The sequence below is a fragment of the Leuciscus leuciscus genome, assembly GCF_965113295.1.
Source record: "Leuciscus leuciscus genome assembly, chromosome: 24".
Taxonomy (NCBI): Eukaryota; Metazoa; Chordata; class Actinopteri; order Cypriniformes; family Leuciscidae; genus Leuciscus; species Leuciscus leuciscus.
Genome location: NC_138723.1, coordinates 8609567 through 8626246, shown reverse-complemented (window position 1 = coordinate 8626246; position 16680 = coordinate 8609567). Strand labels below are relative to the sequence as shown.

At 38.1% G+C, this 16680-nt stretch overlaps 1 protein-coding gene and 1 long non-coding RNA gene across 2 annotated transcripts; both read right to left on the bottom strand.

Moving 5' to 3' along the window:
- Nucleotides 1-611: 611 nt before the first annotated feature.
- LOC309489894 (uncharacterized protein) lies at nucleotides 612-3631 on the bottom strand. Its single transcript, XM_082158847.1, has 2 exons — nucleotides 2927-3631; nucleotides 612-2599 (listed from the first exon to the last, which is right to left on the bottom strand). Exon 2 carries the CDS (start codon nucleotides 2401-2403, stop codon nucleotides 2050-2052), a length of 354 nt encoding a protein of 117 aa, XP_082014973.1. The 5' UTR covers nucleotides 2404-2599; nucleotides 2927-3631; the 3' UTR covers nucleotides 612-2049.
- Nucleotides 3632-11458: 7827 nt separating this feature from the next.
- On the bottom strand, nucleotides 11459-16334 carry LOC309488744. The gene is made up of 2 exons (XR_014202259.1): nucleotides 15779-16334; nucleotides 11459-12535 (listed from the first exon to the last, which is right to left on the bottom strand). It is a non-coding gene; the product is annotated as an uncharacterized lncRNA (long non-coding RNA).
- Nucleotides 16335-16680: the final 346 nt, after the last annotated feature.

Here is a 16680-nt window from a genome sequence, read left to right as displayed (position 1 = left end):
TTTTCCGTCGGTCTTAGTACACAATGTAACTACAGAAGAGTCAAAAATATCGAAACTCTTTGGTCATTTTTTTGAGAGAGATGCTAATGGTCCTGTCCGATTCAATGATCTATGCTAAGCTATGCTAAAAGTGGCTGAATGGATTCGAAAACGGTAAGACTCAACTGTTTAACTCTGGGGGAGTTGTAAAATGAGCCTATTTCCAAAAAAAGTATCACGGCCTTCATTGCTCAGATAACGCAAGTCTATGGATTTTTTGGGAAAGTAAGTCTGACCAGTTAGAAAAGATATAAGCGAGTCAGACCAGTCTGAGGGTCTGAGCTGAGTTTGGTGAAGCATTAAAGTTCTAGGCGGAGTCAATTTCTCATAATAATAATAACAATTAATCCCAAACCTGGTAATTTTGTCAGTATTAATTTACGTTCACTGATTCTGGCTTCTCTCTTTTCTGTCTCTTTCTTTTCATGTGAACTGAGTAGGCTACACATGCTTATATTAAAAAATATGAACTTTATTTCTATTCAATTTTCAAAATTATTTATAGCCTACATAGGCTATGTCACACACGCCCGTCTGCCTTTTGATGTAAATAAAAGACTAGAGTGGTAATAATAATAATAATAATAATGACTTTATTCAGGACTCAAAATGGAAGGTCCATAGTACAATTTAATACAAAAATGACAATAGTTACAACATAGCAATAAATATACAGTACATAGAAATAAATTAATAAAAGGTCAATAACTTTCACTTGTAATATACAAACAGGAGCGCCAATGTCTCCACAGTCAGTAAATGTTACGGACATATTATCATGGTACAGTTCAGCCTATTATTGATTTTTATTTCCACTTCCCTTTCATCCAAAGAGACGGAACTATTTGCACTGTATTCATCAATGGGAAATACATCATGCTAAAATAATCTGTCATACTGTGGCTCACATTAATGGGGTCGCTTGCAAGTCTCAGCAGCACGAATTACGTGACCAGCAACATATTTCTGCTTCAGATATTGTGTGTAGTTAACAGTGAGTGGTGGTTTCAGACATTATTTTATTAAAGTGCATTTGTCAGTGCCGCACTCGTACTGACTCTTATTCTGCCTGACAGAAAGAAAAGCATATAGCTTACTGAAGGCGGAGCGGTTTGACCAATCAGATGAAAGGGGCGTTTCAGCGCCGCCCACGTGTGCAAATGAAATATCGAACCCATAAACCTATTTGTAAACCACTAACGAAAAATGAAAAATCGAGCCAAAATCTCATTTTTCGTTTTTTAAACTAAACTAAAAAACGAATTAACGAGCTGGTTTTCATTTCTCGTTATTCCATTCCAAACAGGAAATGAAATGATCAAAAAGTACACGGAGCGTGGTGCGTCATTGACCTACATGACTCATAGTTGTCTTTACATGTCTCATACAGCTATAATGAGAACAGCAACAAAAAAAAAAAACCTCAACAAATCTTTTTTTTCATTTGATTACATGATAGAATGTAATAATTACAAATCAAATGTAGGCCTATATCTGGAAGTCAGGCTAAATTAATAAAGACTGCTATTGCATTTCTAACATGTATCAGACCCTCAGTCACCAACATAGCCTACAGACTTTGCTTGTAAAATTAATACCAGCATAGTAGATTACACACGTTAGAGCATTACAGTAGAAAGCAAAGAAATACAATTTAGAAGAGACACAATTTTGTTGTGTAGATCAAAAATATGATTGAGCAAATCAGACAATCTGTTTTCCCAGTTAATTAGTGTAACAAAACTATTTAAACAAAATTGTTTCTATGAAGAGTGTTATTTGTTTTTAGTCAAAGTGAATGAAATGAACCATGCTTTTCGATTAGACCAATATAATGCGCTTTAAATAAATGTCATGGTCTTTTTATTTTTTTATTTTTGTCTAGTAGAGGTAGATTGTCAGCTGTTTCCACGAAATTCTCTGACGATATAGTATATGTGTCTGAAGAACGATCTGGTTGCTCTGGGTTTGCTTTATTAGATGCGGCCTGTAATGTTGATCCTAAGGTTCTTAACAGAACCTCCTCCGGCTGCTGTGTCTGCAGTGTTTCTCTGGGTTGTACGGCTGCCGGCTGCTGTGTCTGCAGTGTTTCTCTGGGTTGTACGGCTGCCGGCTGCTGTGTCTGCAGTGTTTCTCTGGGTTGTACGGCTGCCGGCTGCTGTGTCTGCAGTGTTTCTCTGGGTTGTACGGCTGCCGGCTGCTGTGTCTGCAGTGTTTCTCTGGGTTGTACGGCTGCCGGCTGCTGTGTCTGCAGTGTTTCTCTGGGTTGTACGGCTGCCGGCTGCTGTGTCTGTGTTTCTCTGGGTTGTACGGCTGCCGGCTGCTGTGTCTGTGTTTCTGCATCATTGTGAAATAATTTGGCATTGTCTATTTGTTCCTGTCCTCTTGTCTTTGCCTTGTCTTCAGCCAGGTTTTTCAATTCCTTTGTTATATAGAGGTCAGTCTCCTCCAGCAGAATCTTATTATACTGATGTGTAAGTGGCCGCATGCAGTGAGATTGCCTTATTGCTGAGAATGTCCAAATGACACTTACTCCAAATAAAACCAAAATGGCAAACTCCTTAAAAAGAAATGAATATGAATGAATTGCAAGATAACAGGCACAAGATCAGTGACTATTCTTTCTGTAATTTAAAATTAGATATTATATTTCACTTAAAACAGACATTTAAATCATGTGCTTATTATGATGTATACACTTCCACAATATTTAATTTTGACGTCAGAGCTTATTCCGACTGCTGTCTTTTATAATTTGGCACCGGGGCTCATTTAATATCGGGTATCGGTACCTATACTCTTATAACCAGTATAACCGGTATTAACTTCTACTGTGGCAAGCCTAATGTAGGCTACACCTTTTAAAATAAATAAAATGTATACTTACTCGTGACAAACTTTTCTGTGTTCGGATATCTGCATCTTCAACAGGGGTTCTGATCTTTTTGCAAAAACTTTGCTCAGATGGAGGCAAGCTATAGTTAGTTGTTTCAAGGCATGCATACCAGTCCCCATCAATCAGTACTGCAATTATCCACAGGCACGCTACAGAGAATGCTTTAATTATTGACATTGAAAGAATAATGCTCTTGAATTGCATTCCTCTCCCATTGATGCAGAATATTCTCCTTGCGCGCTTGTCAGCAATCATCATTACAATGAAAATTGAGATGGCGGGAAAAATCATGTAAACTACACAGACATGAGTATTTACCCCAGGGTCACAAGGACATTGAAAATCCAGTGTAAACACATACTGGAAAATAATCCAAAACGAAAAGGCAGCAAATGCCCTGCCGGCTGGTACAAAAAGTTCCTTCAGGTTATCAGTGGTGAAGTAAGGGTGCATTGGTCCTTCAGTAACACAAAGACACAAATAAAAAAGCACTGTCTAAAAAAGTAAGTATCAAGGAAGGGGTGAACTCTTTATATCATCTAAAAAAATCATGAAAGAAGAAGTAAAGACCTGGTCACGTGGTGAAGACACCACCCATTTCATAGCTGCTCGTGAGTTGCTGAACAGTTTTAAGTGACTAAATTCAGCTATTGCATCTGATACTCAATGATTTACTGTAAAGATCATATAGAAATTCATACAAAGATTTTTACTGAAGTAACATCTGAGTAACATCAACTGGTATTCAATTTTCTTCGATGCTGTTTATCATATTATCACTATCCTAACATGCAGAAAATCCAGCCTTTGAGAAGTGAACCACAAACCATTTTGTTATCGAGTCAATATACACGTAGTCACTATAGCCTACAAATACATCCTTCCATCCATCCCTTCTCCAGGATCTGATGCTCGAGTCAGGATCTTTTTGCTTTGAGGCAACAGTGCTACTCACCAAACCACCATGCGCCCCCTACAAATACATATGTACGTAAATAACACTTTGTTCAGATGAAAAATACTTTTACAGAAACAGAACATGATGCAAGTGTAACAGGTTTTTTTCGTTTTTTTTTTTTAAATAAAAAAGTTCATCTAATTTTGGTAAAGTTAGTTAAATGTTTATTTCTTTTTATGTCTGCCAATACCTTTCATTGTAAAATCTCTACTAATGTTATTTGTAATTATTTATTGGGTTACTGAGGTACAGTGTCTTATTGGCAGTTTGGTTGTTGATGAGCTTTTGTTCTAATACCGCATTCCTCATTCCTAGCTCCAGTTGTAACCATTCTGTAAAGTTTAGTTTCGTTTTCATGGGCTTTCAGTTTGTGTTCATTTATGTGTCTTTGTTCTGAATAATGTCACTCATCAGTATTCTTGGTTACCGTCATTATTAGTTCATCCGTGTCAGCTGTGTCTAGTTTATCACCTCGTTATCTTTAGTATACAAGTTCTTACGGCACAGTTTTATAAGTTACCTTATTTTCTGGAAAATAAGTTCTGAGTATGTCACGACGTTCTTGAGAGATTTCTTTTTAATGCATTTTGTTCAGGTATGAACAAAATGTTTACATACATTATAAACATGTAAGTTCCCCTCACTGCAAAAATCCTTTGAATGTAATGGTAGCCAGGGATGGGCAGTATTTCAGATACATGTATATAAAATATGTATTTGAAATACAAAATACTTATTTTGTATTTTAAAGTGTTTGGAAAAAGTCAAATGTAATTTGTATTTAAATATATTTAAGATGATTATTTTTGTATTCAGAAAAAAAGAAAAGGAAAAAAATAAGTAGCCTATAGAATAAACAAATGATATAGTGGCGTTCATTACAAACAACTTTATTTGAAAGCCTAAACTAATTTATTTAAAACAAAACTGAAACTGGAACTAATTGGCACAGCCTACATATTACAAAACAGACAATTTAAATCGAGCTGAATACCTTTTTCTATGTTTGGTTGTAACAGTTTTACAGTTACATTTGTCCCATTAGCTTTCTATACATGCTTTCTTTGTGGATTAGAAAGTGGGTAGGGGTAGAACTCTTTGCTCTACGGCCTGCAGAAACTCATCTCATAACCAACGAAGAGGTAGGCATGGTAGGAAGGATGTGTTAACCACATGGAGAAGCTTTCTCACCAGTCTTGTGTTTTTGCCCTGATTTGAGGAACCTGAGGTTCTTAAACTCAGATGTAAGTACTTTTGTTTGTATGTATGATGTTATGTAAGGTTTCTGTAAATATGGGATGGGTAAATGTTTTAATGGTGACACTAAGTTTATCTGTTTGTTTGATGCAACGTGCAGGCATGAGGAGGCAGCTCAACTATAGATAGGACCTTGATTAAAAAGGGATTAATTGTCTTCATTTTGCCAACAACACCTTTGTTATCTATTGCTCATTTCACAAGCTACAGATCGTTCACATTACCGACAGCCACTTTGAAACTCGGTTGCAGGCAGATGTGGCCTCATTATCATTGCACTTTAACACTTTCATCTTGCTCCTCCTACTCTTAAGACTGAGCTCTTGGTAGCCAAAGACGATGCATTCCCTTGCAACTGAATGACTATGAACATTGTATGTTTACTGACTGTATGGTGATTTGTGGTGTAATACACATGGCTCATTGAAACGTGAAAGTCTCTGGTCCCTTAATTCTTAATGTAGCATCAAAAGTGTTTTTTTAAAAGCAGGTGTTACATAAAATATGGTGCCTGAACAGGGACTTGAGAAAGAAAAAGCAGAACCTAACTGAATCTTGGTGAGATACACAAATTCTACTTTCAATGAGTCATGCTACATTTGTGTTTTTATTATGACCATATTTTGAGGCGTCTGTCACGGAATGGTCAAAAGTGAAGCGAGGATACAAGTGCGGAAATAAGGATGTTTATTAAGTAAATCAAAGGCAAAACCAAAACTACAAACAAAAACTACCCCGTAGGGGAAAACAAGAAAGATCTCAGGCGGGAACAGGAAACACGAGGGAAACATGGACAACGAACCAGCACAGGACTGCAAACACAGGGAGACTAAATCCGATTGTAAAGTCTGACGTCACACGTCACGTTTAGCCTTTTCCGGGTCCTAGCGCTCCTCTCGTCCAGAAATAACAATGGTGGAACCTGTAAATTTATTTACGATCACGTCCTTCTTAGTGATACTATAAAAGTCTGAACTATTTGATATTTCTTTTGCAACTGAATGATTATGTACGTTGTATGTTTACTGACTGTATGGTGATTTGTGGTGTAATACACATGGCTCATTGAGACATGAAAGTCTATGGTCCCTTAATTCTTCATGTAGCATCAAAAGCGTTTTTTTAAAAGCAGGTGTTACATAAAATATGGCAATACGAATTGCATTTTTAGTTTGTGAATGATGAATAGACTGTGATGTAATTTTTCCTTATAGCACCAGAAACAACTTAATAAAATACCTTGTCATTTATGGTCACATAAATAAGAGTAAGACATCACTCAGAACGTTTCGTGGCAGTGTCTGAGTCACGTGTAGTACACACCAAAGGATTGGCCTAGGATGAAGTCAGGTGACGCAATGCAGTGCGTAATCAATTCTATAAATAAAACCTCTGCGAGAGCATCACTAGATTCATTGTCTGAAGAAGCCGTGCAGAAGTACTCGAAGTATGGCACCTTGACACAGTGTCATGTAATGGGAACGACAATATGTCATGTAATGTAATGCTATGGGAACGACAATATCCACGTTGCCATACTGAGAGGATGCCTGCAAACAGATTGTGGAAAGTTTTTGTGGTTGTGGAAGCACCTTTTGCTAGCGCCTTCGAGGCAGCAACACTTCTGGTAGAATGGGCTCTGACTTCTAGAGACAGATAGCACCTCATAGGCCAGACTGACAGCATTTGAAAATCAATGAGATTTCGTCAGTTTGGAAGCAGGAGAACCTCGGTTGCTCCCTCCAAAGCAGACAAGAATTTGATCAGATTTACGCCACTGCCCTGAAAGGTGGATGTAAAAATTAAGAGCCCTGACTGGTTATAACTTCTCATTCAGCCTCTCTTGCTCCTGAGTTTCAAACGGCGGAGGAGAGAAGGCCTAAAGAACAAAGGGATGAAACTGTGAAAAAGGCACCTTAGGTATGTAATCCGGCTGTAATCCGGCCTAGGGTGCAAACCGACAAAGCCTGAAGGTCTCCTACCCTTTTGAAAGAAGTAATAGCAATAAAAAAAAACACCTTAAATGTCAGAAGCTTCTTTGAGGCTGACTCAAGGGGTTTCAAGGGAGCAGTAGACAATCCTTCAAGTACCACAGGAATATCCCAAGATGGAACCCGCGGTCTGCAGATAGGCCTCAACCGCCTGCAGTCAATAATTGTATTCCTAAAAACTCATCTTTGATCACCAAAATGACATATAAAAAAAAATAAAAAAATAATTCGTGCCTTAAAATATCTTAAATGTAACTCTACACCCTTGCCTCATTTAGTATACTCAGTTTTATGACTATGCAGATGAGCCCCGCCTCCACTCACTCACACCAGCTCAGAGATCCACTCGTTGACTATCACATGTTGATCTGATTGGTCACAAGGTAGTTTGTGACGTCAGAAACACCAGCGATTTCGAACTGCATTTTTGAGGCTGTCTTTGGTTCACTGCAGTTTTAAGGAGAAAATACTCAGCAATGGTGTCGACTTATGAATTTACACATGGTTTGTCTTAATGTCATGTATTTGTCTCTTGTTTTGTGTGCAAACACATGGCCGGTTGTTTTGACTATGTGTTTGCATTGTCTTGTGTTTTGCCTCGTTTCCATGTTGTTAATGTTGTATTAGCGTCACCTGTGATTGTGATCATGTGTCCTTACACGTCCCTTGTTTCCTCGTTAGTATTGATGTTCATCAGTGTCACCTGTACCTTTGTAATTATGTGTTCTATGTAAGCTCCCGGTGGTTGTTCCTCAGTGCTGGTTCGTCTTGTTAACATTCGGTTCTGTGAGTATTGTGGTCTGTCTGTGAATGTTCCAGTTCCGTTTTATTGTCAAGTCTAGTTATTGTTTGTTTGCCCCATCGTGGGTCTTTGTTTTCCGGTTGTAAATAAACCGTGTTTTGTGAAAGTTACTGTCTGCGCTTGGGTTCTATTTAGTGTAACGTGACACTTAAAGCATATTAAAAACACCACATAGACAAATAACATTAAAAGCTTGATTTTCACCACAGGGGGACTTTAATAATGTTTTAAATGTATATTAGTTAGGCTTATAGTTTTAGCTGTGGTATCCAAATTCCAATAGAGAATTGTGAATTTTCAATGTTATCTACAATTTTGGTGTCAATACTTCCTGTTTTTGCAAAAACGGTGTCATGGCCGGTAAAAAATATTCATGCCAGTAAATTTTTTGTAAAAAAAAAAGTCCACACAACCTGGGTATACATACACTGACAGACCTCAACTCACCGGGCTACTTATACTCTTTAGTAGCCCTCATTTCAATTAAAGTCTATGGGCCCCATTTTAACGATCTGAAACCCAAGTATCAAGCGCGGAACGCAAGTAACTTTGTGGGCGGGTCTTGGGCGCTGTTGCTATTATACCGGCGGGATAAATGACTCTTGCGCCCGACGCAAATCTAAAATGGGTTGGTCTGAAGTAGGTTCATTATTCATAGGTGTGGTTTGGGCGTAACGTGAAATAAACCAATCAGAGCGACCTCTCACATTCCCTTTAAGAGCAGGAGCGCTTGTTCAATGGCGGATTGCTATTATAACGGCGGATTTGCCAGGCGCGCGCCAGGAGCGGTTCACAGCCAAGGAGACCGACGTTCTCGTCAGGGCCGTAAAACACAGAGAAGTGACATTGGGGATGGGAGAAACCCACCCAAATTAGCTTCGGTTAAACAGGTGTATAATAATTTGGGTAAATGTATAAGCTAGATTTATGCCTATTTTTTTCACATCTTCATGGAAACAACAATGATTTCCTAACATAACATGCGCAATGCGCCACTGACTTTAGACTAGGTTTTTCCTGGTCAGTGGCGGAATTGTTTTCTAAACCTGCATAATACGTTTGCGCCGGAACACGCCTCCTCTTTGCGCTGAAACGCCCCCGGGAGCGCAAATGCATTTGCTAGTTTACCGACGTGCGTCTGTGGAGGGAAAAGTCCGCCGTGCGCGGGTGCAAAATAGGAATGATACATGCGTCGGTGTACAAAGTCAATTGCGCTGGGTGCAAGATAGGGCCCTATGGGTGGTTGGGCAACCTCTTTTTCAGCTCTATGGTTATGGGATGCTCTTCCGTTGGTGATTAGAACATTTGACCAAAACTGGACTATTTTAAGAAGTCTCTTAAAGCCACGCTATGTAAGATTTTTGGATCAAAATATCAAAAACCACTAGAACAATGTTATATATTTTGTTGATTTGTATACTTACATTATCCCAAATGTTTATAAGAATGTTTAAATCCAGAGAAATAAGCCGTTTTAACCAGGACACGGACTGTGTCCGTGCGTCGCCTATCAATGACATCATACCCGCGTTACCCCCGATTTACGCTTTAACACCAAATAAACTTTAATATAATTATGTGTTTTGTTAGACAGGTGAGCAACTGTTTGGATACATTCATCAACAGAAAACGAATCATTGTTATACAGCTCAACACAGTTCATCTTTTTGTTTAAATCTCGTTTTCTTGATTTATCGCGAGTACCATATTACCATGCCTAATATCGATCTAGCTCACTGCAGTGTGTAACAAGTGTCTCATATAGTAGCCGCCGAGCGAACGCAAAGAGTTGCATTATAACAACTTTCATCATATCTAATATGATAAAACAGTGCTGCGTTACCCCACATTCGCATGACCGGAAGAAGCAGAAGCGTATAAGCTGCATCATAATAAAAGCTCCACTGCTCTCGATCCGTGTGTCGCGCTTGTCTCTCATTAGCCATCGTTCCAGCGGCTTTCGTAACGTTAATAAATCTTTAAAACATTACTTGTCATCCATGAATTTGATTTCTGCACGAGTTCCTTCGTATACAACAAATCCCATGATTCCGCGAAATCAAGGCGTCATCAAGCTACGCCTTTGTTTTGAATAAACGACCTCTAGTGGTGAAAAATGACATAGTGTGCCTTTAAGGCCCATCTATTTAAATCTGGTTATTGTCTTTTATGTGTCTACATGTAGTTGGAGAGGTCCCACACGAAATCAAACATGGCCCCGGCTTAGCGGTTTTTCAGTTACTGACTGGACTTTATATGTTATTTGTTAGACCTCTTCTTGAAGTTGAGCTGATGACAGAGGTCTCCTGATATGAAGTTACCAGCTGACCCTCTGAATTGATGAGGATGATAAATGGAATGAAAACATCAGAGGCAATAAGATATACAATAGTGGTGCGTGGAGTAGATTTAACATTTGGACTGTGAATGAAACTCGCCATGGCATGAGGAGGTCAGAATGGACATGCCAAACAGAGTCTTGGTTTGGCCATCATTGCTGCTCAGCCGTGGAAAGTCAGGCATGATCAATTTGCATGGGCTTTTGACCTGGCTCTGGTGTGCTGGCAAACTCTGGCTGGAGATGGTATAAGGAGGACTGCTGGCACACAATTTCTTACTCGGTTGGCAAAGCGGATGGACAGTTGAATGAAACGCTCAAGCCCAGTGGAGTCATCGCATGCCGAGAGATGCAGCTGCAGAGCTGGCTCCAAACCTTGACGGTAGATGGTGAAAAACGTGCAATTGTTTCATCCACTGGCTGCCGCTAGGGTACGAAATTTCAAAGCTTAGACATTGATTGAACTTTTGCCTTGATATAAATAGTATAATTGCTCACCAACTAAATAGTCCCCTATGAGTCGACCGAAGACCTCTCTGAAATGGGCAACGAAGTTGTCAAGTGACTGGGTTGCGGGACCCGTGTGCTGCCAGATAGTCTCAGCCCAATGTAGCGCTCACCCTGCCCAAGATGGACAGCGATGTTGTCCCTTGCCAGGTGAAGAGAAGAACCCTCTGGTTTGCTGGATCCAGCTTTGACAACACTGCACACCTTGCTCTTTCTTGTCCTCATCCTCTTCCTCCTCTTACATGTAGCCTTCTCTTCCTCCTCTACTCCCAGTCGTTGTGTGTAAACAGTGACAACTGTGTTATAGTTGTGTTTAACTTTTCCCACTTGTGTTTACTGTTTTGCAACACAAGTGCATCACAGAGTTTTGCAAAAAGAGTGCGTGAGAATTGCAAATAATGTCTAACTGCCTGAACTTGTTTAAGGTTTTGCAGAAAGAGTGATTTATTCATTAGGTCGTTGGGTATTTGGTTCAGAGAATGGGGTTTGGTATCTTAACAATTGTGAAAACTATAACAAGACACACATGAAGGAGACAATCGAGGGGATAACAACAAGGAAACTACAAAAGGACTACAAAGTTGGCAGAAAGAACAGGAAGTTCCAAATGTTCAGAGACAAACACAGAGAACACGACAAAAAGAATCGTAAACAATGACAAAAATAAAATAAATAATAATATTTAATACACACACAGAGCAAACTTGAGCTGATATAAACTTCTCCTAATGAGGAGCCACATTTAACATATATGGTGCTGCAGTAAAACCTAAAGACATATGCCAAGTATGGGTAAGTGTTAGTGGATACATGTGGTGCGTCATTGACCTTCATGACTCACAGTTGTCTTTACATGTCTCATACAGCTATAATGAGAACAGCACAACAAAAAAAAAGAAAAAGAAGAAATTAAACTCTACAAATCTTTGTTAATTTGATTAAATGAATGTAATAATTACAAAGCAAATGTATATATCTGGAAGTCAGGCTAAATTAATAAACACTGCTATTGCATTTCTGACATGTATCAGACCCTCAGTCACCAACATACAGACTTTGCTTATAAAATTAATACAGATGCAATAGATTTAAGAAAACTATGATTCCCTACTTTAATTGAATCTAGTAGATTACACACGTTAGAGCATTACATTAAAAAGAAAGCAAAGAAATAACATTTAGAAGAGAACATTTTTGTTGTGTAGATCACAAATATGAATGAGCAAATCAGACAATCTGTTTTCCCAGTTAATTAGTGTAACAAAACTATTTAAACAAAACTGTTTCTATGAAGAGTGTTATTTGTTTTTAGTCAAAGAGAACGAAATGAACCATGCTTTTCGATTAGACCAATATAATGCACTTTAAATAAATGTCATGGTCTTTTTTATTTTTTTCCGTCTAGTAGAGGTAGATTGTCAGCTGTTTCCCCGAAATTCTCTGACGATATAGTATATGTGTCTGAAGAACGATCTAGTTGCTCCGGCTGCTGTTGCTGTGTTTCTGCATCATTGTGTTGTACGGCTGCCAGCTGTAAAAATAATTTGACGTTGTCTATTTGTTCCTGTCCTCTTGTCTTTGCCTTGTCTTCAGCCAGCTTTTTCAATTCCTTTGTTATATAGAGGTCAGTCTCCTCCAGCAGAATCTCATTATACTGATGTGTAAGTGGCCGCATGCAGTGAGATTGCCTTATTGCTGAGAATGTCCAAATGACACTTACTCCAAATAAAACCAAAATGGCAATCTCCTTAAAAAGAAATGGATATGAATTAATTGCAAGATATACTTTCTGTGATTTAAAATTTGATATTATATTTAACTTCAAAACAGACATATAAATCATGTGTTTATTATGATATTATTATTTAGATTTTACTAATCAAAACACTACCACAATATTTAATTTTGACTTACCGCTTCTTTTTTTTTTTTACAATGTACACTAGACTTGCCATGATATAATAATTGCCATAATACAACGCAACTTAATTCTAAACTGAATTTTATATTTTTAACTAGTAAAAATTAAATATAAATAAAAAATATAAATTAAATAAATAAAATTATTAATTCACACACTTAAAGCAATAGTTCCTTCAAGGAAATGAAGGAAACGTGTCAGAGTAATACCTGTGTCGACAGATCAATTAACTCCTATGTTAATTGATAGATTGAAACAAAGTTCTCGTTTTATGGCGTAATAACGTGGGTACATGCGATTATTTTTATCTAGGACCAGATTACAGAAGATGGGTTCGACTCACTGGAGTATAGGGAATTTATAACAGAAACTAAAGAAAGAAGGCAACTCAGACTCAAAGGTAAATGTTAATTACTAGGGATTGTTATTAAGAAAAAAAATGAATTGAATTGAATCTTTTGACAAATAAAATAATATGAATAAACAATAAACAGCAAAAATAAACAGTAGTTCAGTTCACAATTTACACCTCAGTTCAATTTGGAAATTTAGATTTCAAGATCAAGTTCACAATTCAAATCAGTGTCCAGAGTAAAAAAAAAAAATAAAAAAATAATTACAAAACCTTTTGCCAATCGGATTCAATGTTCAGATGTCACTGAATATTTTTAGTTCAGTTCATATGAAAAATCCAACGATTGATCCAGGGGAAATCCAGAAGGAAAAAACAAACAAAATAGCAGAGTTCAAGGTGAGTATATTTTGTCCTACCAGTTCAGCAAAACTATAGTTTTTTAATTTCCAGGTACGATCAAGCAGACGGTTGGCTCGCCATGTCCAAACCACCGACAGAACATCCACGGCAGGGACAGATCAGGACTCAATAGGCAACGATCAAGAAAAAAGTAAGTGAAAGAGAAAAATAAAAGAAGGTTTTCTTTTGGTTTGGCCTCAATCTAGATGGTTTCAGTCTTCATTTTTTTTAACGTGCGTTTCAAACTTTTCCCGTTCGACTCAATCTCTTCGTCTGTCAAACCGACAACCGACTATTACATTTAAATTGTGACTTCTAAAGGCATTTTCACTAAAATAATCTAATTTTAGATTATTTCGAATCTCTAGTTATGAACACAATGCACTGTCTAGCGTCAATCTGCGTCATATTTTTCTTCGTCACACTCTCTGCTGCTCCCGTTTTGTTTCTTGGCGCTATAAAACCATAGACAGTATATAAACTGGACACAGCGACCCCATAGGTTTCTACGGAGAAAAGTGAAGTCAATTAGAAGCTCTCACTTTCTGATGGCTGAGCGTACTGCGCAGACTCAAACTGAGCTTAATGACGTAGATGTGACAACCTGTCTGTCTTCTAGTAGCTGTACCAAGAGAAATCTGAATCATTCCCTTCCGAAACTTGCAGAGACGGAGAGCGTGAGTAGGAGCTGTCCATGAGCTAGGAGCAGGCGCAACTTTCGCTAAGTATTCTGATTAATTACTTTGTCATTTTGCCTCCACGTCCCCCCGATTGCCCGTGAGCTTCTCCTCCTGTCCATACGGTAATCTCTCTACTGTGCGATAGAGAGTCGCGTGGTTATGACGCAATCGTTAGCCTATTTTTACAAAAACTGCTTCTACGGGGCCATAACGTAAGATACAAGGTAATGGAGCCTTTTATACATTTTTGTGTTTCTTTAGAAATAAATAATGGACAAATAGAGTCTTTAAACGCCTCAGATGTAAAGTTATTCGCTGTCAAAGTGACGCCAAAATGAATGAGAGTCAATGGAATGCAAACAGCAGGTGATGGTCCGCTAATCAATGGCGGCGCCCAGGGAAGCTTCAATGTTTTCCGAAACACTGCCCCCCATAAAACGAACTCACTTCCTGGAGGCGGGACTAACCTCCGACCTCATCCGATCTAAACTTTCTTTGGCCAATCTCTTTTTCTAGATATACTTTTGTAATATAATATAAAACTTAAATGAACTTATCTGCGTTCTTTTGTTATCAATACTAAACAGATATTAATAAAAATAAAATGATTATAATTACTATTGATCAAGTCAGTGACCTGGTTTACACTATGAGGCTTGGTTATGAGTTTTGAGAGTATGATAGTGTTGAATGCCGAACTGTAATCTATAAAAATGTATTCTGGCACAGCTGTATTTATTTTCCAGGTGAGTATGATATTTGTGAATTGCAAACGAAATGGTGGTTCCTCTGGCCAGTTCTGAAGCTCATAGCCTGAGGACGTGTCCTGGGATGCTATCTGGACCTACCGCCTTGTGTTCACTCTACTCAGTGACTTGTAAAACATAGGGGTTAGCATGAATACCTGTTCCACCTTATCAGATGGACCCTGTGTTCATGGCTTCAAAGCATGCATAGAAGAGTTTGAGCTTATTAGACAGATGCAGGGTTGTTTCCAGCCTTTGTAGTCTGTGATGTGTGTTAGGACTTGCCATATTTTTATGTGAGTATTATAAATACTGTTCACCCCATATAGAGCTACTGATGTTTTAAATGCCGACCTTTCTACCTGCACGTCCAGATTTTGCCGAGTTAGACGTGTTCCTTGGTCAACATATTTTGTTGATCCTGGAACAACATTCCTGTCGGTTGTGAAATGTAACCCTACTGGTTGTGGGTTACATATGGGTTACAGTGTTGTAGCACTGATAATCTAGATGTGGTAATTTGAAAAAGTGTGTGTCTGGACTAGGGTGATCCAATCCAATATTACTTTGAAAAACCAGCACAAAAGTAAGATGGATCCTGGATAGCAAAACATGGGATTTCCAAATGTAGATAATTATGATCTAGATTAAACTTTATGAACAACTGGACCCTGGTGTGTGAAAAGCCCTTATCACTCTAACAAGCTTATATATGATCTGAAACAACATATAATATGCACTGTTGTTGATTTTCCCAAATTTTATTCTCAGTAGATATAACAATATACTCAAACGATATATTCCCTCATCATAACCAGTATAACCCGTATTATCTTTTATCGCAAGCTTAATGTATTTTTCTTTTTAAATAAATAAAAAGCATACTTACTCGTGACAAACTTTTCTTTGTTCGGATATCTGCATCTTCAACAGGGGTTCTGATCTTTTTGCAAAAACTTTGCTCATAAGGAGGCAAGCTATAGTTAGTTGTTTCAAGGCATGCATACCAGTCCCCATCAATCAGTACTGCAATTATCCACAGGCACGCTACAGAGAATGCTTTAATTGTTGAAATTAAAAGAATAATGCTCTTGCATCGCATTCCTGTTCCATTGATGCAGAAAATACTCCTTGTGCGCTTGTCAGCAATCACCACTACAATGAAAAGTGATATGGCGGGAAACATCATGTAAACAACACAGACACGAGTATTTACCCCAGGGTCACAAGGACATTGAAAATCCAGTTTAAGCACATACTGGAAAATAATCCAAAACAAAAAGGCAACAAATGCACTGCCGGCTGGTACAAAAAAATCCTTCAGGTAATCAGTGGCCAAGTAATGTGGCATTGTAAATGACAATGGTCCTTCAATAACACAAAGACACAACTGAAAAAGCACGGCTAAAAAAGAAAGCATCAAGGAAGGGGTGAACTCTTTATATCATCCTGAAAGATCATGAAAATAGACCTGGTCACGTGGTGAAGATACTATCCATTTCATAGCTGCTCTTGAGTGAGTTGCTGAACAGTTTTAAATGTTTTAAATTCAGCTATTGCATCTGATACTCAATGATTTACTGTAAAGATCATATAGAAATTAATACAGAGATTTTTATTGTGTAACATCAACTGGTATACAATTTTCTTCTATGCTGTTTATCATACTATCACTATCCTAACATGCATAAAAAATCCAGCCTTTGAGAAGTGAACCACAAACCATTTTGTTATCAAGTCAGTATACACTTAGTCACTATAGCCTACAAATACATCCCTTCTCCAGGACCT

Coding starts and splice junctions, on each gene's coding strand:
- LOC309489894 (XM_082158847.1), bottom strand. CDS start 2,403: ATGCCAAATTATTTCACAATGATGCAGAAACACAGACACAGCAGCCGG.